The 23122-nt window shown below is 39.9% G+C and overlaps 1 protein-coding gene across 2 annotated transcripts in view; it reads left to right on the forward strand.

Annotated features, from left to right (window-relative positions):
* The window catches only part of galnt14 (UDP-N-acetyl-alpha-D-galactosamine:polypeptide N-acetylgalactosaminyltransferase 14 (GalNAc-T14)), a 202816-nt gene that overhangs the window by 143446 nt on the left and 36248 nt on the right, over positions 1-23122 (forward strand). For both annotated transcript variants that reach the window (XM_033648965.2, XM_033648966.2), the window contains exons 6-9: positions 6761-6882; positions 14641-14728; positions 18625-18709; positions 22769-22872. In XM_033648965.2, coding sequence (XP_033504856.2) covers positions 6761-6882; positions 14641-14728; positions 18625-18709; positions 22769-22872 — 399 coding nt within the window. The remainder of the gene's footprint in view (positions 1-6760; positions 6883-14640; positions 14729-18624; positions 18710-22768; positions 22873-23122) is intronic.

Below are 23122 nucleotides of genomic sequence, written 5' to 3' on the forward strand. Positions count from 1 at the left end.
AGACCCCAAGAAAAGACACTTCTGACTTTATGCAACAGTTGAAGACTCAAAGACCTTTTTGGTCATTGTAGTCACTTTCAAAAAGAATGCACTGTTGTAAAAATAATCCAGGTACAACAAATTATATGAATGGCAGCTGCTTTGAATATAGGAGGACTACTTAATTTTTCACCTTTTTTGTAAGAAATTCATTAGAAGGGTATCAGGATTAATTAAAATACATAACTATTTTATTCCTTTCGATTAGCCAGACCATCCCTAAAAGTAAGTTGAGTGTTAAAAGGTTAGAAAACAGCCTAACTAAGATCTTTTTTTAGCCATTTACTAAGACCTACCATAAAGGTTAAGTGTTTCTCCACTTCCCTCATAAATCTTGGTTTCAATTAATTCTGCAAGATATAAAAATGTAATCCTTCAGAAGTGAAACTTTTTTATCCATTTACAGTGATCTTTGTGGTCCTCCTTTTTTGGAAGTTACAGGCTTTTGTCACTTGATGGTGCAGTGGCCAGCAGGGACTGTTTCAACACATTTTCTCATTGGTAGGTTTAAATATATGTGGAAAGGCAACCCTAACATAAGAGTGCAAATAACATGTACTGTATATAAAGTCAGCCTTTGTAGATTTCGTGTTAACATTTAAAAATATATATATTTCACCTCTGGCTGAAGTAGCACCTGGATGTAGTCCCCATCTCTGACTGCATGACCCTTTTTTCTTGTCATATTTGGCATGGGCATAAAGAACATGAAAACCCACTGGTACAATAAAAGCTCTTTTTGAAACCTGTTAGTTACCACTGAAACATAAGATTTACCTACAGAACATGCATCACAGTGTTCCAAACTTTCTGACAGCTCTGTAATTGCCAGAGCTGAACTCCTTCATTCAAGTGAACATAAGTACCAGACCAACAGTCTTTTATATCCTGTGGAAACACAGACGCTTAAAGCCATTTCAGCTAATAACTTTGGCTTTTAAAGTTCAAAGCTGTCGTTGTGATCCAGGTCTAAAGCACGAGTGTGGACACACCTACACTGAAACCTTCAGAGTAACCCTTCCATTTGAGCGTCATCTTCTCTGGATGGTTCGGATTACCATCCCACTCTGAACTAACCTCTGCAGAGTTCTCCTGCAAGAAGACAAAGACATTTTCAGATGCCTCATTGCTGTTATTTTGATGCCGCCTGAGTTCAAATAGCACCGTTCTCACTAGGGCAAACTAAAGTAGAAAACACTTAGAAACCACTTCTAACGTGCTTGTTGTCGACTCGCTGAGAGCAGTGCCATTTGAACTCAGATTACTGCACAGGAACACTCAAAGTACGAGTCTTGCTTCACTAATATCTCTCTTGTTTCTGCAAGGACCTTTCTTTCTTTCTCTCTGCATGTCTCATGCTTTCTTTATCTTTCTCATATTTTCTTTCTTTCTCTTTGTTCTGGGTATTTCATAGTCATTCCCATCCTCTCACTCACCTCGCCGTCTGCCTCTCTCTCTTTAACAACAGGAACACTTGTCCTACATGCTGTCACTGAAGGATTTCATTATAGCACAGTCATGCTGATCACACACTGGCAAACACACAGATACACACACAGACACACAGACACACACACACACACACACACACACACACGCACACAGGCAGGGTTCATCAGTTCGGCTAGTTAATAGTTTATTGCTTCAGGCCTTCTGACTTGATTGTCTTTTTAATGCCCATAAAAACTCACTAGGCTGATACTATATGTCTTGTCTAACACACACACGCACACATAAGCACTTACTTCCTATACTTGTGAGGACCATCACAGGCATAAAGCAACTCCTAACATTAGCCTAAAGGCCCCGACACACCAAGCCGATGGTTGGCGGACGCTCAAAGTTGGCCTGTTGGAGAGCGTCTGCCGACCTCCTTGGTGTGGTGAGTCCTGCACAGCTGGCCCTCATTGGACCCTGTCAGCCCCTGATTCAACATGTTGAATCAGTGGTTTCGGAGCCCATCGGTGAATAAAATCACTCTGACTGGCAGTTCAGCTCAGCATACGAGAAGAGAAACAGAAGTCAGCAATGAAAACAAATAGCTAAAGTGAGACCAAAACAAACTTGTTACATAAGATTATTTTTCTTGAGCCATTGAGCTCTTTAGCAGAAACATTTTGTGATAGTTTGTGTTATTATTCACTGGGGCACAATAAATATGCTTTGTTCTTTCAATATTGGAGTCTTGGTCTTTATCTCTTTTTCCCCACCAGACCGTCTGGTTTTGCGATTTTTTTTTTAAGTACATTCAGTAAAAAGAGTCCTACAGCTTCAGAATAGCTGTGATATTTAAACGTCCACCCCAGTGACATCCATGGCCTGAGGCCCTATGTTTCTGAAATGTTCATCTGTCTGTCCCATTCTTGTGAATGTTATATCTTAAGAACTCCTTCAGGGAATGTCTTTAAATTTGGCATAACTGTCCACTTGGACTCAACAATGAACTGATTAGATTTTGGTGGTCAATGGTCACTGTGAAATCACAAAACATGTTTTTGGCCATAACTCAATAATTCATATTCTAATTATGCCAACAATTTCACACAAATGTATAATAGAATAAAATGATGACGTTTTATATCCAAAAGGTCAAAGGTCAGCTTCACTGTGACATCATAATGTTCTGCAAAAACTCTTTTCTTGCCATTATTTAACGCCATTGTATAGATCTCCTGAGGTGTTGGGTTAAAGGTGTGTGAAGCATCCATGTTTTAGAATATGTAGCTGCTTTGTAGCATCATTCATATTTGATTGTCAACTGTCATAACTACATATGAGTCTGGACAGACACGGATGTAAACAGTAACTGCAAACTGAAGTGTTCATGGAGGCATACAAACACGAGGCAGTAATTGTAGATTAAAAAAAACAAAAACTTTTGTTTAAATAATTTCAATTCAAGCTGTTGCATCCCCGATCAGTTTCCTAGAGGAGTCTTCTCTCTGCTGTCCATCTGCATTTTGTTCCAAACAACTGTCGCTTTGCTAATAAATATGCTATACCAGCAGAGCTTTAAAGCTATGAGGAGGCTGCTTGGCAGCCCAGAAGTAGTCTATGTTTGTCTATGTCTTTGTGTAAAGATGTGTTTGGAGCATACTGATCAGCTTGGAGCATAAAGATAATTTTTTTATGATGTGAGTCTAGGTCACAACTTAAAATCCATTATAACTGCCATCATCCAATTAAGGAGCCACCTACAAAACTTCAAATTCAGTCAGTGAGTATTTGTTCAAAGAGTCTTGGTGGACTATTCCTTTAATCCTCAAGACTTAAAGGCTTTGCTGTGATTCAAACAAAGTGCTTGATGGCTTGCTGAACAAAATTGACACCTTTCCGGTGTTGGTATTGACAATTTGTGTTACTTTCGGGAACAGCGAGTTGAACATACCTAACTACTTTATGCAGGGTAGGTCTAAAACAAATTTGTCCTCACAAGCATGCAATAGTACAGTAGCACACACACACACACACTCATGCACAAAGGTGTGATAGGTAGGGACAGTTAAGAGTCATCAGTGTATATTAACTCTCTCTTGTACAATGTCAGCCTGTCCTGCGCTGTGTGTGTGTGTGTGTGTGTGTGTGTGTGTGTGTGAGTGTGTGTATCTGAGTAAATGTCCACTTGTGTGAGTGTGCCCGTGTATCTGTGTGCATGCTTGCATGTGGGTCCAGTTTGTGTGTGTATGTGTGCGCATGTGTCCATCCATCCAGAAAATAAAGCGTTATTGAGGATGAAATGGGATTTTTAATTGGCTGAGCCTCGGCCTAACAGTGCAGCGTGAAACTTCACGGCCCCTCGTACAATGTCACCGACACACACACACACAATCACAACAGGCCCAGTGCACAGTCACAGTTACACACAAACACACAGTATTGCATGACCAGCCTTGTGCATGTGTGTACACATCATTGTCCAACACACTCAAAAAGGCGCGCGCGCACACACACACACACACACACACACACAGTGTACATCTCCATGTCAGGGAGTATTGATTAGACCATTTAGTCCAAATAGAGGAGAACACTGGCCCCCATCAGGGAGACCTCCCTAACAGGCTCATTTAAACCCACACACACACACACACACACACACACACACACTCACACACGCACTCTGTCTTTCTCTGTCTTTCTACAACACAACCAGCCAACACACACATTCTCTCTTCTTCACTTGCACTTCCTTCCTCTCTCTTTCACACACACACACACACACACACACACACGCACACACACACACACAGAAACCTTTCCTCTAACACATACACATGCAGAGTGTGATGGGCCTGTTAAAAGGTTGTGTCCATGTCTGACAGGGCCTCTAAGAGCCCTGCATCGATTTTCCCTTTTGCTGACTGTGAGAGAGAGCCAGCGAGAGGGAAAGTGAGCGAGGGAGAGAGATAGGGGATGTCAATCGGAAGAGCAAGGCACTAACAATACCAAGGTGAAGGGTTCCATGCCCTTCCAGTGTCTAAAAGTATTCTGTGTGTGTCTGCGTGTGTGGGAGGAGGTTGGAGGGTGTGTGTGTATGTGTGTGTGTGTAACTGATAGTCACAGCTCAAGAGCGTGAAAGTTGAATATATACTGTCTTATCCGATCTGCCGCTCTGAAAAGAATCAATTTCAGCAGGCAAAGAGGAGCATTTCAATTCAGCAGAGAGCAGCTCTGACCGCTCTGGGGCTATATGTTGGATTTCAGCTGTATCAGAGTGTATGTGTTCTATATGGATACTGCAAGGTTTGGTGTTAAAATATAGATGAATGTATGTATGCATGCAGTGTATTAAGGATAATGAGTCACTGGGAGAGTTAACAAGAATCAAGACTACTTGTCAGAAGAGGGATTCAAACCTGCAACTCTAGTCAGCTACCACAAAACAAGCTGCATGCAGGGGTAGAAAGTAAATTATCAAATTTACACAAATACTGTGCATAAACATGGCGGCACGGTGGTGCAGTGGTTCCTGGTTCAAACCCAGGGTGGGGAAACCCTACTATGCAAACTCTGCATGTTCTCCACGTGTAGGTGTGGGTTTTCTCCAGGTACACCGGCTTCTTCCCACAGTCCAAAGACATGCAGGTTAATTGGTGACTCTAAATTATGCGTAGGTGTGAATGTGAGTGTGAATGGTTGTCTGTCTCTATGTGTCAGCCCTGTGATAGTCTGGTGACCTGTCCAGGGTGTACCCTGCCTCTCACCCAATGTCAGCTGGGATACTGGAACTGTCTGGACCTTAAACTAACGACTAAGGAGAAATCTAGACCCCATGGCTGGACCAGTTGGGAACCATTGCCATAGCATATTAAACCACACAGTAGTACATGAAATAGAATCAGCTCCACATCAGTCACCTACCACATGTAAATGCTGTTTAGATAGTAATACAACACAGTAATTATTATCCAATGGTAGAATATACAACAACAGATCTCTGACAGAGTAATTTTGCCTGCATAGTTGGAAATTGTTCTTTTATACTTTAAGTAAATTTAGCTGATGATACTTCTGTACTGAAGTTCAGTTAGGAATGCAGGACTTTTACTTCTGAGGAAGTATTTTGACAGAGTGGTATTGCTGATTTTGCTCAAGTACATAATGAGATTACTTCTCCTATCATTGGCTGCATGTAAACTTAAACAAAAATTATAATTTTACAAGATTGTTACATTAATTATAATGTTGATTTTAATTCAGAGAATGATGATGATGATTAGGAGTAGTAGTAATAGCAGATGCATTAGTTGTTGAATTTTTATTATGAATTGATTTTCGGTGGTATATGGCCTTACACTTTCACCTATGTATAGTTCTTCTTTCTCTGTTTTCACATTTCTTTGATTCCTACAGAAAAATTATAATAGACCATAAAAGATTAATTAGAGGAGAAGAACATCACAATGCAAATCACAAAGAATTTCCTCACTAATATGGTAACTTGTCACAAAAGAGCCACTGAAGACAGGAAGTCCAAATTTGCACCTGCAGTCTGTTGCTGTTCTGATAAACTTGGACAATAAACAATCATGTGCCATGTGGTGTTTCCGAATCATAGTGCGGACTTGTGACAACTGTATTTATAATTTGTGTTCATTACAAACAACATCACATAATCTCTGCACAATTTCTTGGCAGTGCTATCCAGTACGCTATAGATCACCCTGTGGGAGTCAGCGAAAACACTAGTAAAAATGGAAAGTTCAATTTAATTTAAAACAGACTAAAATTGTTCTTTTAGAATCTGTTCAGAACCTCAGTGGACAAATTTTAACTACATAGCTGTCATAAAAAAAAGTAAAATCAAAGCTGTTTGTTCTATTTTTGTAGCACAACGAGCAGCGTACTGTGCTGGTCTACTGCCTCATGTTTATCTGCTTATCAAAGGAGGATGCTACTACCAGAAGATGCTACATGTTTTTATGTCAATCAAAACAAATTATACATTTCGATTCGTTTTACATGATGATATATAGTGTGACTCTTTCATAAGATATTTTTATTGAGTCCCTTATGAGATAAGAACTGCTGCAATTGCTTTATAAATGTCAACAGTTGTTCACAAGGCCTCGAGAACTGAACATTATTGTGACATAAGTTCAAACAGATGCGGGAAATATGTGGAGCTGTTTGTCAAAATGAGAAGCAGAATATTACAAAGGGAATAATTTTTTTATGTGTGTAATAAGCACTCCAAAACATATTTCTGTTTGTGCATCAGGTCTGATCAGGTCCAGAGTGCGCGGGGCCGACGCTGCGAGGGCCGGGGTCCTCACCTTCCTGGACAGCCACTGTGAGGTCAACAAGGACTGGCTGCCACCTCTGCTGCAGAGGATCAAACAGGTAGATCCCAGCCCCGCTCTGACATCTGTGTGTGTGTGTAGCTTTACTGTTAAATCCTACGTAATTCAGATCACTTTTCATGTCTAACCTTGAAGAAGGGTGTGTGTGTGATCATGTGTGTGTTTGTGTGTAAGCGTTATACTTGAGTGTGAATGGGATCATGAGTGTCAGTAACTTCAGCAAAGCCACTTCAAAAATATGGAGCACTTCACTGCACTACAAAAAGTGTGAGTGTGTGTGTGTGTGTGTGTGTGTGTGTGTTTGAGATGACTCCAGTGGTCGAGGTGAAATAGCACCATGGGAGAAAATAGCTGTCGGTCTGATTGCCTCTCATTAAGAAATAAGTGCTGCACTCTCTCCTTCACCCTGCCACTCCCCTCTGCTCTCCTCTGTTTGTTTCTGCTCTTTGTCCGCCTTCCTCTTCCTCTCCTCCTCACACCACTCTTTACTGCTTGACAGCTTATCCTCCCTTTTCTCACCTTTCTTCCATCTCTGTCCTTACCTCCCCTCACATCTCCTCTCACCTTCTTTTTGGCCTTCATCTGATGTTTCCTTTCCTCTTTTCTTACGTCTTTATTCACCTCCTCCTTTCTTTTTCATTGGTTCCCTCTATACTTGGGGTGTAATGATGCATCAGTCTGCATCAATATATTGATCAACAACCCAGGAACATTGATGCAAAGTGAAAACATCGATCCATTTCATCATCTTTAGTTTACACCTTTATTTTGAAATTCTGTGTCACCTTGAACAGCAGCAGGCTGACTACGGCAAGCAGCCAAGAGAAAGATGATGACGATAACGTTATTTGTGTGGAAGTACTTTAGATTTTGGAGAAAATAGGGGTCAACAGACAAAGCACATGCCATATGTAAACAATGTCGTTACAAGATAAAAGAAGGCATGCCTGGCCTGGCATCTGAATACGCCAACTTCTTGCAGCAACACAGCAACATTAGTTGTACATATCGATCACAGGCCCGCATTGCATTAAAATCGTATTGTTGCAGACTTTGTAATATCGTCAAATATCATATCATTGTCCAATGAATCCATATGATATCGTATCATGATGAAACTAGTGATTTACCACCTCTTTTATCTCCCCTCTCATCAAGTACTCTCTCTTATTTGCTCTTGCCCTCTCGCCACCTCACTTCATTTTTCTCATCATTTCTCTCCTTTTACTTTTCATTCAGCTGTCTAGACACATCCTCTTTTTCTCTTCTTTCATACACCTTTCTCTTCCCTCCTTTTGTGTCCTCTCCTTTCACCTCTTCGCCTCTTTCTATTCTCATCTCTGTCTTCTACTGTCTCGTCTTATTTGAGTCCTCCTTGCCCCTTCCTCATCCCACTTCCTGCCACCTTGCTGTCTCTCCTTCCAGTACTCTCCTCCTTTCCTCACCAGCTCTCTCTTCACACCTTTTCTCTCCTTTTTCTCTTACATTGTTTTTCTTCTCTCCTCCTCTCTCTTTACACCTCCCTGTCTTCCCATCTTATCACCCTTTTGTGATTTCTCTCCTTGAACCTTTTCACATCTTTTCTCTTCCCATTTCCTCCTGGCTTCACCTCACCTTTCACATCCTCTTACCTTTATTGCTCTTTACACCTCCTCTCCTTGTCTCCTCTTTTACAACCCTTTCCTTCTTCTCTTTTTCTACTGTCTCCGTCTACCTCTCCGTTCACCTCTGTCTGTCTTTCTTTACTATTACTGTTCTTTTCTTTTTCCTCTGTTCTACCACTTTTCCTCCTCTCCTGTTGGTATTTCCTTTTACCTCCCCCTGTCTCCTCATCTTCCTCCCACACTGCTCATACTTCCTCTCTCCTTTCGCCTGTCCTTTCCTCACGTGACCTCCTCCTTTTACTCCCCTCCTCTCCTCTTTTCTTCTTCTCTCATTTTATTGTCTTTCCTTTTACCTTCCCTTGTTTCCTCTAATCTTCCTTTGTCTCTTCACACACTCCCTCCCATCTTTCCTCCACCAATCACCTCCTTTCCTCGTCTGCCCTCTGATCCCTTCGCATCTCCCCCTTTCCCATTTCTCCTCTCCTGCCACCATCCCCTCTTTTATCACCTTATCTGACTCCTCTCCTCTCCTCTCCTCACACCATCTGTCCTCTTATTTCTTTTCATCTCCTCATTTTCTCACCTGTCTCCTCCTCCTCCAATGCATCAAGTCAACAGTTGTTTCTGCTGATATTAAAGACCTTTGATCTCCATCTATAGAGCAGCGATCAATAAGTAAACCACAGAGTCTGATCAGATTCTGCCGCTGTACCAACATCATCCCTATTCATACTCACGCTTTAAGTGTGTGCCTGTGTGTTTGCGCAGGAGAGTCATCTGTCACTGTCTGCCCGGTCACTTTGTAGTCATATATTTAGATTTAAATGTATGAGGTATTGATCGAGGTAAACACACACACACAGGCAGAGCTCCACACCATCATAAAGTTGTATTCCTCTCAAAATAATAGTCTGTCTCGTTGATATAGAGAGCTAAAATCCTGCCCAACTTCCAGGTGAACTTCTGTTCTGCTTGCATCATTGAGTTGAGTCAAAGTCGCTGGCCAAAATGACGCATTTTGTGACACTCAGAACATTACAAACATGCAACAAAAGCAAATATTTCTATCAAGCAACACAACATATGGTCAAATTAAAAAAATCTTTCAATCAATACACAATGGACAACAAAATACAAAATATGCTATCAGTATGAACCAGTTAAACCTTAATTTTTGCTGTATAGTTACAGTTTTTCTCAATCACTGAGACACATAATCAATCAGGGAGCCACTTGCTCTTCATCGTCACCTTCTCTTGCAAATGTGTTAATACATATTAATTGTTTTCACACATTTTTCACACCCTTTTATTAAAACAGTTAACACTGATCTTGTAGAAAGACCCCCCGAACTCTATTAGATTAACTTTGGGAAACAAAAGACATCATCACATTTTCACAGCTGATAGAAATGACTTGAAATGAATTATGATCTATGATGCATCTGCATGAAACTCCTTTGCACAACTCTTCAGCCAGCCGTCAGTCATTATCCATCTGTAAAGGATGCCACCTTTGTGTTGCTATTTTCAATCATGGATCAAAGAGGGAAAGGGCATGTAAGGAGAGGAAGAGACCATTCAGCTTTTTTGAATTAAAAAGTATGAAAACAAGAAGGCTGATTGAGTACAATAGAAAAAATCTTTCTGAGTATGTCTAAGTTTGACATTCTTTACTGGTTCTTTTGTGCAGAAGTGTGTGTGAACTGTTTTGAAAATGTAATTTCTGATTGGACAAATGTTTTCAAGCAGACGAGAAAAACTGTAAAGTATGTGCCAAAAAGGGCAAGCAAGTATATCAAAGCATGAATTTTTTTCTTTTCTCCAAAGATGATTTTACTAGAGATAACAGCCTTGCTATGTGTCCTTGGCGTCTTTGTTCAATGCTTGCAAATATCAACACAGAGGTGGCATCCTCTGTAGAGTTTCATACAGGTACACCAGAGATTCATACAAGATCTGCGTCAACTGTTTTGAAAAGAATGAAAAAATGTATGAAACCAATGAAAAAGTGTTGAACATATTTGCAAGAAAAGATTCCTACTGTGTTGCGATGGTGATGATTGGATCAGGTGGCTTCCAGTTTTATTAAGCGTGTCCCAGTGGTCGAGGAAAAACTGTAATAATTTGATTTCTTAAAGTAATCTGTCAAAACAGTGCACAGTTTTTGTCATGATCAAGAGATGACAGTAACCGTGGTTTGTACAGTGACATTGCTTGTTCACTGTTGTGCTGTAAGATAATTTGACTCCATGATATAAGGTTTTAGAAGTCTCAAAAACAAAGACAGAAAAAATTATATAGAGGTTGATTGATAATAGTGAGTGATTTCAGAAGTTTCCCTGGAAACATCTTGTCTGTAAGCAAGTAAGTAAGAGACATGTTTCGTGTTTTAACTCTGATTGGAATAATTAACCTGAGCAGCAGAGGTGTCGGAGTTTAATTAACAAAGAAAATGCCACTTACAGAAACTCAATTTCATTTACAGAATAAAGGAAAATGAAACAGAGTCATTTCAGCTGCACAGAGGTGAACCCAAAGAGCGTCTGTGAGCCAAAACTACAGCAAACACGTGTGCTGCCCTTTCAAGTTAAAAAAAAAAAACATCCACAGATAAACCTGTACAGGAGTGCAATGTGGAGTTCTTAACACAGAAGCCAACATCATGATATTAGGCTTGCAGATTATCAGTTTCATTTTTTAATTCTTGACATGTTTATCCTGTCTTTTAGTTGAGCACATTTTAACCAGCCTCATTGAAAGCCTCACTGAGTTACAATGGGTTACAGACTTAGAACAAATAGCAATCTCTTTCGCTTAACCACTCTTTCAATATGAAATTGTCTTTAAGTTACGTTAAGTTATTTCCAAACTAAGAGCAGTCTTAAACCAGTTTACTGCTGTTTGGAGGCACTTGTTCTTGTGCTGCAGTTTGGACATGGAAGCTGAGAGTTTATACCTCCTGAATCATTGTTATATAATCTGTTGTGGTCATAATGCCCAATGTTTAGTGCAGAACTGTGTAACCCAGCACAAATGCAGGGGACATGCATGAAGGATGATGATGATGATGATGATGCAGGATGTTTGGGGGTTCAGTTTTCCTCTCTGCTCGGTCATCAAATGTTCTCATTTCAAATCAAGTGGAAAAAAAAGGAAGAAATGGCTGAAATTAAGAAACTGCTCCCAAGCGATTTGAGAATAACACTCATCCAATTACAACAGTAATGTCGCGAATGCTTCACCCTGAGTGCTGCACAGTGTCATTACCGTAACAGCTATTAAAGCAGACGCAGTGCTTTGTAATGTGGCTGGAGCCGTAGAGGGATGCAGCCTGCGTCCCCTTGCACTGACCCTGCAGCTAATGGTCCAGAACCGCTCCACCTGCTCTGTAATATCACTGGCTGAAGATGCATCCAGCCGTTTGACCAAACTAATAGAGGGATACACCGTGATTTAACAGGGACCTGGAGTCTGGCATGCTTTTGTGTGTGTGTGTGTGTGTGTGTGTGTGTGTTGTACTTTTATCCTTGTAAAAAGCAAATGGTGCCATAAAGAAAGAAATATGAGGGAAATCAAGTGCAGACATTTTGCCAGTTCTTACTTTTACAGGGGTTTTGGACTCTGCTTAAGGGTTAAGAAGGCAATAACTAAGCTAAATCCATAAGACTTGTATGGCCCTATGGATGGTTAAACAGTAAGGAGGGATATGAGCGATTTGGGCAGCGATAAGCATCAATATTTAATATTTTTTCACTTGTATATATACTTAGTGATGTGTAAGTCATCATGAATCTGTGAACTTAAATTTTAGTATAGTTATATTTCTACCATCCACAAATGTTAAGCATTACTTTTGTGAACAACTTAGAAGTGCTCATATATATTTAAAATGTAAGCCACTTCATACACCAGCTTCTCTCTTCTTTTCCCTGCTGACGTGGTTTTATCTTATAAATAGTATTTTTTTTAGACACTAATTGAATGCATACGTTTTATTGGAAATTTAGGCTACATTCAGACTGCAGGCTAATTGGACTTGAGGGCAGACTGTCCTCACTGTTATTTGCAAGTGATCAGATTGCTGGGTTGCTGTACTAAAGACGCAACGTATCCTCATAAAGCAGTTTGTATAATATCCTACGAAAATGTGCACACAAGGGGTCGTATATCCTACAAATTAGCAACCCAGGTATGACGTCACAACCTTAACGTAAAGTTGCAGAGGTTAGGTTTAGGCAAGTGAGTTTATGGAGGTTAGGTATAGGAAAAGAAACATGGTGAGGATGTACCTTAAAATGACTCTGAGTTCACACAGTTATGAACAACACCTGTGTTCTGGGAAAAGTCCCAGGGGAAAGTCCTGTGTTTTGTGATCCATCCACCACCACATCCAGCCTCCTTACTGGACCACTTGGATCCACTTCCTTGTTTACTCCCATCAGCGCATTGCTCACGTGATCACAGCCTTCCAGAATATCTGCGTTATGCATAAATTACTGGCTCATGATTACGTGGGATATGTATGAATTTGGGTGCGTTACTTTTCGTAGAGAAACATACAAACAGTTTATGAGAACAGTCGGAGAGAGGTAACTATGTAGCATCGCTGGAGACATGGCTTTACAGTGCAGAAGCGTGAAAAATGGAGGGCCATCATCTCACCCTCCAACAATCGCTCTGTCAGTCTGCCGCTATTTATTTAAATTTATTTCAGTGTCTCTATGAATTGTGATTCTAGATGTTGTCCTACATAGCACTCTGCTAGTAGCATGATTTCTACTTTGCACATCTGCCACTCTGGATATGATTTTATCGATGTCTGTCGTGTTTAAAGACATTTTAAAATTGGATTTGAGCAGCTGAAGTGCCTGGACTGAGATGCTTCTGTACAAAAATCCAACTGGATCACATTTCAAACCACCCCCAAATGTGTAGATCCAATTTGCAAAAGTTATTTTTTTGCCATGTTTTGCTGTCCTAAGCTTTTTAAAATCAACCCGGATATAATCTGAGTATGTCAAAAAACAGATTTGGATTGGCAGTCTGAACAAGAACGTAGTTATCTGTTTTTTTGCGTAGACTGAAATAAGATTATTCAGTGTCTCGTGCCTCTGCAGTGTAAAGCTTGAGGATGTGTCAGGACACCTAGCCTTTCAAAAAGAAGTTGCAAATTACTGACATATTCTTCTGTAGTGTCCTTATTAAGATCATTTAAGAATATTTATATTTAAAATAATGTCAAAGTGTTTTGGTGCAGTGACAATGACAGAATGAAGTGGTTGTTAAATTTAATGCTTAAAAGTTGTCTCTTTTTTAAATAATGGTGTCTTGTAAGCCTGTCTGGGTTGGGCATATTATTTATGCATTATACAATAATGGAAAAAAAAAATCACTCAATCAGTGATCATGTACTTCTGAAGAATTCTCAACATTTCTGTGCCTCTTTTTTTCCAATAAAATCCAGTTAAAAGTTCATAGAACATCTAAAGGACCCTGTAGTTGTTTCCCATCAGACCAATAAGCTGTCAGGGCTTCAATATCCTTGAGATATCAGCTCTGATCTTATCTCCTTACCCTTGATATCCCTGACACTAATAAAATGAAAAGCCGATTTGCCAATGTTCTTGTGTGCCTACATTCACTGGCTCCGTAATCACAGTTATTAAATTTTTTCTGCTGCATCCTGATGAAGTCTCTTTTCATTTAGAAGAGTTTTCAGCATTTTATATTTTCATATGGCTCAACAGTCTGACAGTAATGCCGTTAAAATGAATCAAATGGAACTGAATTCAAGTGAATAGAGGTAGAGGTCACTTTCACCTCACTAAATGTGCTGTGTGCATGATTGGTGCCGAATGACTGAAATTCCTTTTAATGTGGTGCAGTATGATGACCTTGGAATACACAGGCTGTTTCACATACACACACGTGCGCGCACATTGGACTGTAAAATGAATTAATTGCAATGAAAATTGATGGTCTGCACACAGAAACACATTCACCTTCTCGGTCTCTTTGTTTCTTGCCTTCTTTTTCCTCTCTGCCATTCTCTGTGGCATTTTTGTTTTCCAAGGTTTATGGTCTCTTTTTTCCCTTCTCATTTATTTCTTTGATGCTCTTCCATGTTATTTTAATTTGCTTAACACCTCTAACCCATGAATGTGTGTGTATTTTCCATGTCTTTGTATGCAGGACCCAACTTGTGTGGTCAGCCCGGTTATTGACATCATTAACATGGACACTTTTGCCTATGTGGCGGCCTCTGCTGATCTCCGTGGAGGTATGGAAATACTTTACTCTATCTAAACTGTCAGAAATAAAAATGGCTCTGAGGCATCTTCAGGCTGTCTTTTGATGACAGAGAGAACCCCCTGAGGGTTCCTGATTTATGAAGGAGGCCTTCATGATGTGTTCATGTTTTCTCTGCCATGAACCTCAAACAAGAACACTTTAAGGCATTTGCTTCTAGCAATGAATCTCAAGTTGGATCTCTGAGGGACCCTGAGTAGTCTTTTACTGAAGTGTCAGCTTATTTCTTTTATTACTGGATACAGAAAAATACAGAAAAATATCCAGACTGTACTATATGTAACTATATATATATTCATTTTCTGATTTTGTAACAGCAGCTTTAAGCACCCCAGAATCCCCAAATTTCCACCCAGGTCACCACTAATGCTTTGAAACTTGATTTTGAACTGTGTTGGCTTTCAACAGTCATCACCATTGAGCTGGGAGGGAAACATAGAGCTGTTCATTGGAACAAACTACTGCTTTTTTCCACTGTATAGTTTGCCTGTGATGATTCCTCAACATAAAAACACAAGTCAAGGAACTGTTTTTTTTTCCCAAAAAATCATATTTCAATCCATCAGTTTGGTGTCACAGGTGGCTGAAAATACTACAATACCATACAATATCAACCTCAGCTGCTGTTGTCATGACAAATTCTTTAGAGGCATGAATCAGTAAAAAAGGTGGAAACAAAACAAAAGTTGCAAAATGTATCCTAACCTTACCAAGAATCCCAAAGTACACTTATTTAAAATGCTCATTGTTTTATATTTCTATAAAGCATAATCTTAAGTCAAGAATTTTAATTAATTTTAATTTTTAGTGATGTAATGTGTCATATCAAAATACTTCACGTTCTCATCCCAACTTGTCAAATATCGCCGCTTTGTGAGTGGACTTTCACATCTAAATATGACGTGCTAGTTAACCTCCTGTGTCTGTTGTTGATGTTCACAGACGGTGTTTCAATTTACACTTGTTACATGCATTGTAATTTTTCAAAATACATTTCTGTTTTCACATGAAATGTACAGTTTCTGCTTGTTACATGCATAAAGTCTTTTTCAAAATAAACTTACAATGTCAGTAAAACCCCTAATTTTTCTGTTTATTTCCTTGTACAACAAAAGCATGTGATTAGGTTTAGAAAAAAACAGACTTACAGAAACCAAACAGCAGGTTCTTGGGTGAAAGTCCAGGGGTTTTGGGACCCATCCACCTCCCCCCTGCTCAACAGTGACTTTTCAGCACATTATATCACGTTGTTGCTGGTGGCGTTACAACCTGCCGCCGCCCGATGGCATACCATATTGCCACAAAAGCTGCCTTTAAGTGGTATCTGATGCCAAAATCACTGACAAAGTGGCAGTATTTGATGAGTTCGAAATTAGAACTTTGTTGTAAATCATTACTGACTTTGCACCTGTTTTTATGTACACAGTCTGATACCTTTGACTTATTATCAAGAAACAGATATTTCTGACACCATTGCTCATCTTTTGTACTGAAGATTTAAACCCTACAAAACTGCATTATTTTTTACTATTTCTTTGTGTTTATTAATTTGTTTTAAATGTTCAACATCCATTTGACTGTAAAAACAACAGAAATAACAAGGAAAAAAAGCCCATCCCATTCTATCCATTTTATCTCTGCCAAAGTCTGTCATAATTTACTTTATTAATGTACAGGAATTTTGACATTACACCTGAAATAAAACAAAACAAAGAGAAACCATCCGTCGATGTGCTCCAGCTGTCAGTCACCTGTCATTGCCTGTACAAACAATGAACAGGAACTGTACCTCCAAAAACCTGGACATCAGCAAAAGCTTCTCTCACTTTGCAGCTTTAGACAGATATATAGCAAAATCAGGGAGTGTATATAAATGCTCTTCCAGTTTTTGCTCGCCCACCATATCAGAAATTGCTGTCCGCTTAAAGATGACTTATATGCCAGAGTGTCTTCTATTTGAAAACGCCAGTTCAAGGATAATTATTTGTGCATTGTTGAAATGCAGTTTTGAAAGCTTTATACCAAATAATTGCTAATAGCAGAGGAAGTGGAGGACGCAGGTTTTTGTGGCTGAATCAGTAACTTGTCCTCTAATGCACAGAGCATCACAGATTGATGATGTAGAACAGACAATCTGAGGAGGGCCTTTTCCTCTTAAGCTCGACAAGATTCTGCAGTTACAGATGAGCTGAAACCAAATGGTCTGATAATGCACCAGAACAACACACAACAGTGTTCTCCGCCCGTCTGTCATCCCTCACTTTTTTTCTGAAGCCAATCTCTCCTGAGAGCTTCATCGTCCCTCTCTCTTTCCATTAGCCTGTCTTATTCTGATCTTCTTCTCCTGGTAACAGCGATCCGCCAGTCAATGCTGATAATAGCCCTGTCCGTGGCTCTCTCCCGCTTTCTCTCTCTTGCACACACAGACGCTCACAAAGGGGTTGTCGAAATCGATGGTGATAGTCGGGCTCACGAAGGACATTTTAATTATAGATGAAGCTGTCGCTCATAACATAAAAAAGATGGTTACAAGATGGACTTTCATTGATCCAGACACTCACACACGCATGTTGAGACACACTCTCACACACACACACACACACACACAGTCACAGATGGGGGATGGGAGTGCTGTGGCAGCAACTCCTTGGCCTGCTGGACTGCCTTATCAGCAAACACACACACATACACTCACCTACACAAGCCCACACACACACGTGCACACACGTTTGTCTGCTTGCTCGTACGTCCACACACACTGAAACAGATGGATTATTGACAAAGGAAGTACATAATAATTCAAAAGACAGAAATCAGAAAGTTATCTGATGGTCTCAATAAATAAATCAATAAATCCTACTCCTTTTTTAACTGTGAATGTTGCTATGTACATTTTGAGTATTTTCCACAATATCAGTAAAGGGAAATATGGCTGGATTTGTGTTATTTATTATTTTCTTATTATTTTTATTTGTTATGTATATGGAACAAAATTTAAATGCAACACTTTTGGTTTTTTGCTCCCATTTTTCAAAGGTTTGAGGTAGAGATCTAAGACTTTTTTCATGCACTCAATTGATATATTTCTCTCAAATTTTGGTCATTAAGTTGATAGTTTGTGCAGAAATTCTTTGGTTGTGCAAACTAGTAGTTGCATAAGCTATATTGGACGGTTGGTCTTAAACGATCTTGCAGGTGAAGACGCTGGATGTGGAGGTCCTGAGCTGATGTGGTTACATGTGGTCTGGTGTTGTGAGGATGTTTAGATGTACTGCCAAATTCAAAGAAGCAACATGAATATGGCTTATGGTAGTAAAATGAACATTAAGTTCTCAGGCCACAGCTCTGGTGGACATTCCTGCAGTCAGAAAGCCAATGGCACACTCCGTCAAAACTTGCAACATCTGTGGCATTGTGTTGTGTGATCAAACTGCACATGACCTTTTATTGTAACCATCTCAGTGCACATCTGTCTAGTCATGATGCCATTTAATCAGCATCTTGATATGTCACGGTGGATGGATTATCTTGGAAAAGGAAAAGTGCTCACTATAGATTTTAACAAATTTGTAACCAAAAATTGAGAGAACTATATTTATTTAGATCATTAAAAGGCTTAGCTCTTTAACTTAAAGCTTTGAAAAATCGATCAAAGACAAAAGTGTTAAAATTTTTGTTCGGTATAAATATTCTAACAAAATTAGAAAACCAATCTGTACACCTGTGAATCTACCGGAATTCCATTCTGACATGGTATTTCACCACTGCTTCCCTCTTCATACAGCATTTATCTTAATTTAGTAAAGCTTTGGTATAGCGCAGCATGATCTACAGTATAATGTGTTTGTATATATTTGTCTCCCTCAGGTTTTGATTGGAGTCTCCATTTTAAGTGGGAGCAGCTGTCGCCTGAACAAAGAGCCATTCGGACTGACCCGACCCAGCCAATCAAGTAACGTACTGACATATACACAAACATACACTATTATGCCAGTGCGTATAGAGAGTGTACATATCCAATTAGAAGAACAGAAAGGAGAGAAGGAGGCAAGGAGTGAGGGAGAAAGAGGGAAAGGGGATAGAATCCAATCCTGATGGTTACACAGAAGAATCGACACCTCTGCTGATGGCTCTGTAAAATCTGAAAGATCAAGCTGGTTTCTAACATGTAAAGTTCCTCCAAACTATTCACCGAAAAAGTGAGGAAGTTACCCTTATGTTCGTTAAGTTCAGTAGATACTGAAAATACATGAAAACTTGCCTGAGAAAGTTTGACGTGGGCGTTTAACCCCGATCCTCACTTCCAGTTTTCAAGCTTGAGTGGAGAGTTTTAATTGCTGCTATATGTGGTCTGAGTGTTTCTGCGTGCACATAGTGTGTGTGTGCGTGTGTGTGTGTGTGTGTGTGTGTGTGTGTGTGTGTGTGTGTGTGTGCGTACGCGCACTTGATCCATTCTGTCCAGACAAGTAGTTTTGAGCAGTCTGCAGAGGGAGGAAAAAATATAACTAATACTGAGCTAACAGTGTTTCAAGATATACAAACACTATGCGTTTCTCTTAAATTGATATCCACTGAAATCATTTCACAATATTCTTTTATTATACATTGACCAGTCTTTATTTGCACTGACTGTCCATAAAGGCCTTGACACACCACACTGACTTCAGAACACTAGCAGCGATGAAGGCTTCCTGCAACATTGCCTGATGTCACCATGTCTCAGCCAAACAAGTTGACATGAACACATGGCAGAGACTACAGTCGACAGAGAGTAAATAACTTTCCACACCAACAGATGTCGGTCATCTATAATCCTCATTCAGAATCTGAAACCGGAAGAGGGTCTTGACATTAATTAGCCAGTAAGCACATTAACAATCCAATCCAATGTTGAAAGAACAGAGCATATTTATTGTCCACCAGTGAACCGTAACAGAAACCATCACAAAGTGTTTCTGCTAAAGTGCTCAGTTGTTTAAGAAAAATAATCTTACCTTATGTAACAAGTTTGTTTTGGTCTCACTCCCTCTCTTTGTTTACTTTCCTCACTTCCGTTTCTCATCTCGTGCGCTCAGCTGAACTGCCAATCAGAGTGATTTCATTTCGCTGTGTCGTTTGGTCGGATTCAATATGTTGAATCGGCCAAAAAGGGCCAAAGGGGGGGCAACTAGGAGCTATGGTGAGGGGCGCATTGTACTAACAGGGGCGACAGACACTCGCCAATAGCCCAACTTTGTATGACGACCGACAGTCGGTTGGGTGTGTCAGGGCCTTAAGGTAGCAAAGAGCTGCACAGAACATTGAGACTGAGGAGCAGGCCAAACTGTTTTAAATGTACCAGTCACTGTCGTACAGCTCCCAAATGAATGTTTGCTCACATTAGTTTCAAAGTTATATCCAACCATGTACGTCCATATGTAGAGTTTACCTGTTTCTGTATGTCACATTTTCATGATAAATCATTCTCTATTTCCAATGCATCAAAAATGCACTAAAGAAAACTCTGATCCATAAACATCAGTTGCTGTATATTATGCATTGCAAAGTATTACACCTGTATGTGAATGTGGCAGGCATAACCCACAATCATAGACTATTACAGCAGAGCATAAAAACAGAAATGAACCTGTGAAGATAATATATAAATCCACCATGTCTCATTTTCTGTGGCTGTGGTGGTTAATTGCAGGGCTGTGGCAACCGACTGCTGCTAAAATGACAAATGGTGCAAATCCTTTCTGCAACAATCAGTAACAAACAAATATATCCCCCTGTCATTACTGCAGCGCCACCTGCTGGGCAAGGAAGACACAAAGGAAGGCAGGAGTCTTAGCCTCCGCCTTAACTCACACACACACACACACACACGCACACACCCACACACACACGCAGTGATTTATAAATAATAAACTTTGGCTCTGTTCCTTCCTCATAAGTCAGATTGGTGGCAGGAACCCAGATTTACTGCTGTGCCAACTTGTGACTGTCTGACTTTGTGCATGTTTTTTTTTAGTGGTGATGGAGTGTTAAACGCTTCCAGATGGACGGGTGGTGATGTGTGTGTGTGTGTGTGTGTGTGTGTGTGTTTGTTTGTCATGTTGTAGCTTGTTTATTACTATGGTCTGTCTTGACCTGGATGTCAGTGTGCTGCAATGTCTGCGCAGTGTCAATCTGCGGGGGCTAGACTGACTAACCATGTCCATCTGGGAACACACACACACACACATTTGTAAACTACATTTGTGAAGACATTAGCTCCTAATATTGTCAGAATTTCCTTAAAATGTAATTGCACCTTATAATATAATAAAATTGGCACTTTTGGTACACTGTTTACATACATTTTACCAATCAGCCAATATGCCTGTGTTTGTCTTTTGTGTCAATTATTTTTTACACCTGTCTTGTCTCCCACATTGTGTTGTCCCTGTCATGTCTTTCACTTGTTGTGTGCCTGCATCATCTACTAAAAAAAAACAAGCCATAGATGTTAACTGGCTAGAACTGTCACTGTATCTACAGTGGTTTACATGAACGTAAACAACCAGTCAGAGTCAAGGAGTCTCTAACGCAGCTGTCAGTCATGTCATTCTGCTCATGCATTGCGGTCAAACTGTCATGAGTTAAGATTCTGTCACTGCATTGTCTATTTCTGGCATCAGATGTTTTCAGAAATATAGTTGGAGCCAGTGGGCATTGCTAGGTACTCCATTTAACTGTATCCAACATGATGTTACTTTTAACATGATTGCCTTGACGATGGGTAACAGTGCTGGGCTAACCCACGATTGAATTCACCAAATAACGTTAGCTACTGTAGCAGCACGGGCAGTCGACTTATCTAATGGTAAATTAGCAAGTTAACATTTCATTGCCTTACCTCACTTGTGGTCGTTACTTCCTCAAAATGAAATGACATAATGCAACTTCACAACATCATCAAAGTCGGTCTTTGTTTATTCATTCTTCTATTTATTGACATTATTAGATCATAATTGTTTTGAACCTACCTCATACTTGTGAAATGTTCTGCTGTTTGGCAAATATTTCTCATGTTCTGACAATAAAGAATAGTTTTAAATCACAATTAACCATTTAGTTTCTTCAACTTTCACTCAGGATCAAAGCTCAGCCTTTTATCGTGATAATTCTGATAATGGACTGATTATCTTTACAGTCTGATGTGAAAATGTTATCCTGAGAACATTGGTGGCCATATTGCCCAGCCCTACCATGAATAGATTTCCAGAGTTGTACAGTCCTGTCCCATAGTTTCATAACCGCTGTGCTGTGTTTTTGTGTCTGTCAACCCTTGAAACTGAACCCTTGAAAACGGCCTTTGTGGATCAGTCTTCACAAAGATAGAAGTACTGTATAGGAACACACACACACACGCACACACAAATACGCACCCGTCTTGTCTCATTTCATTTATTTGCCAAGTTATTTTATGCTTTTTAATTCCCTCAGTCACATATAAAGCATAACATGTTACATACACACATAGCCTACTCCTTTAAACACACAAGGACAAATTGAGCTTGAAAAGGTTTTATGTGCTTCCACCCACATACAGACACACAATCTCACACACTCACACACACGCACACACACAGAGTGCTATTTGCAGGCGGTGACAGGGATAATTGATGATAAACAGAGGGTATTTGATGACACGTGCTGGCCCTCGGCTATTCACTCGTGACATTGTCCAGATCATGATTCAGCCTCAGTTTTATAAGAGTGTGTTTGTGATTGTGTGCATGTGTGTTTGTGGCAGCAAACCAACAAGCTCTTGTTTATTCTGGAAAACACAGAGAGCAACAAAATTAGTAAATGAGGCTGTCTGCTTTTCGATTTCATTGCAATCTGGATAAATTCAAGCACAAACGTCAGTGAGAAAAGATTTATTGTTCAATACAATGACACAACTGAGACTTTGTTACTGTGTTTTCCAATGTGAAACCACACAAACTGTCTCTTTCTGTTTCTGTCTCTTTCTCTCTGACAGGACTCCCATCATTGCGGGCGGCCTCTTTGTGATTGACAGGTCCTGGTTCAATCACCTTGGCAAATACGACACTGCTATGGACATCTGGGGCGGGGAGAACTTCGGTAAGTCAGTGGCAGCGTGCCTTACTGCTGACCACTCTTGACAAATCATTACACAGGAGACCAGGAAAATGTAGTGGTTGGGATGTAGTCATTAGTCTTCTCTTTGCATCAAAGCATGTCAGCAGTTATGTTTCAGTGTTACAGTTTTATTTACCAAAAAGAAAATCAATGGATCCATCCTCTCCCTCTTTATTTCTCTCATCTCTCTTTTCGGTTTACTCAGAATAAAAGAACAAAGTCTCACTTTGGA

Source organism: Epinephelus lanceolatus, chromosome 13 (assembly GCF_041903045.1).
Source record: "Epinephelus lanceolatus isolate andai-2023 chromosome 13, ASM4190304v1, whole genome shotgun sequence".
Classification (NCBI taxonomy): domain Eukaryota; kingdom Metazoa; phylum Chordata; class Actinopteri; order Perciformes; family Serranidae; genus Epinephelus; species Epinephelus lanceolatus.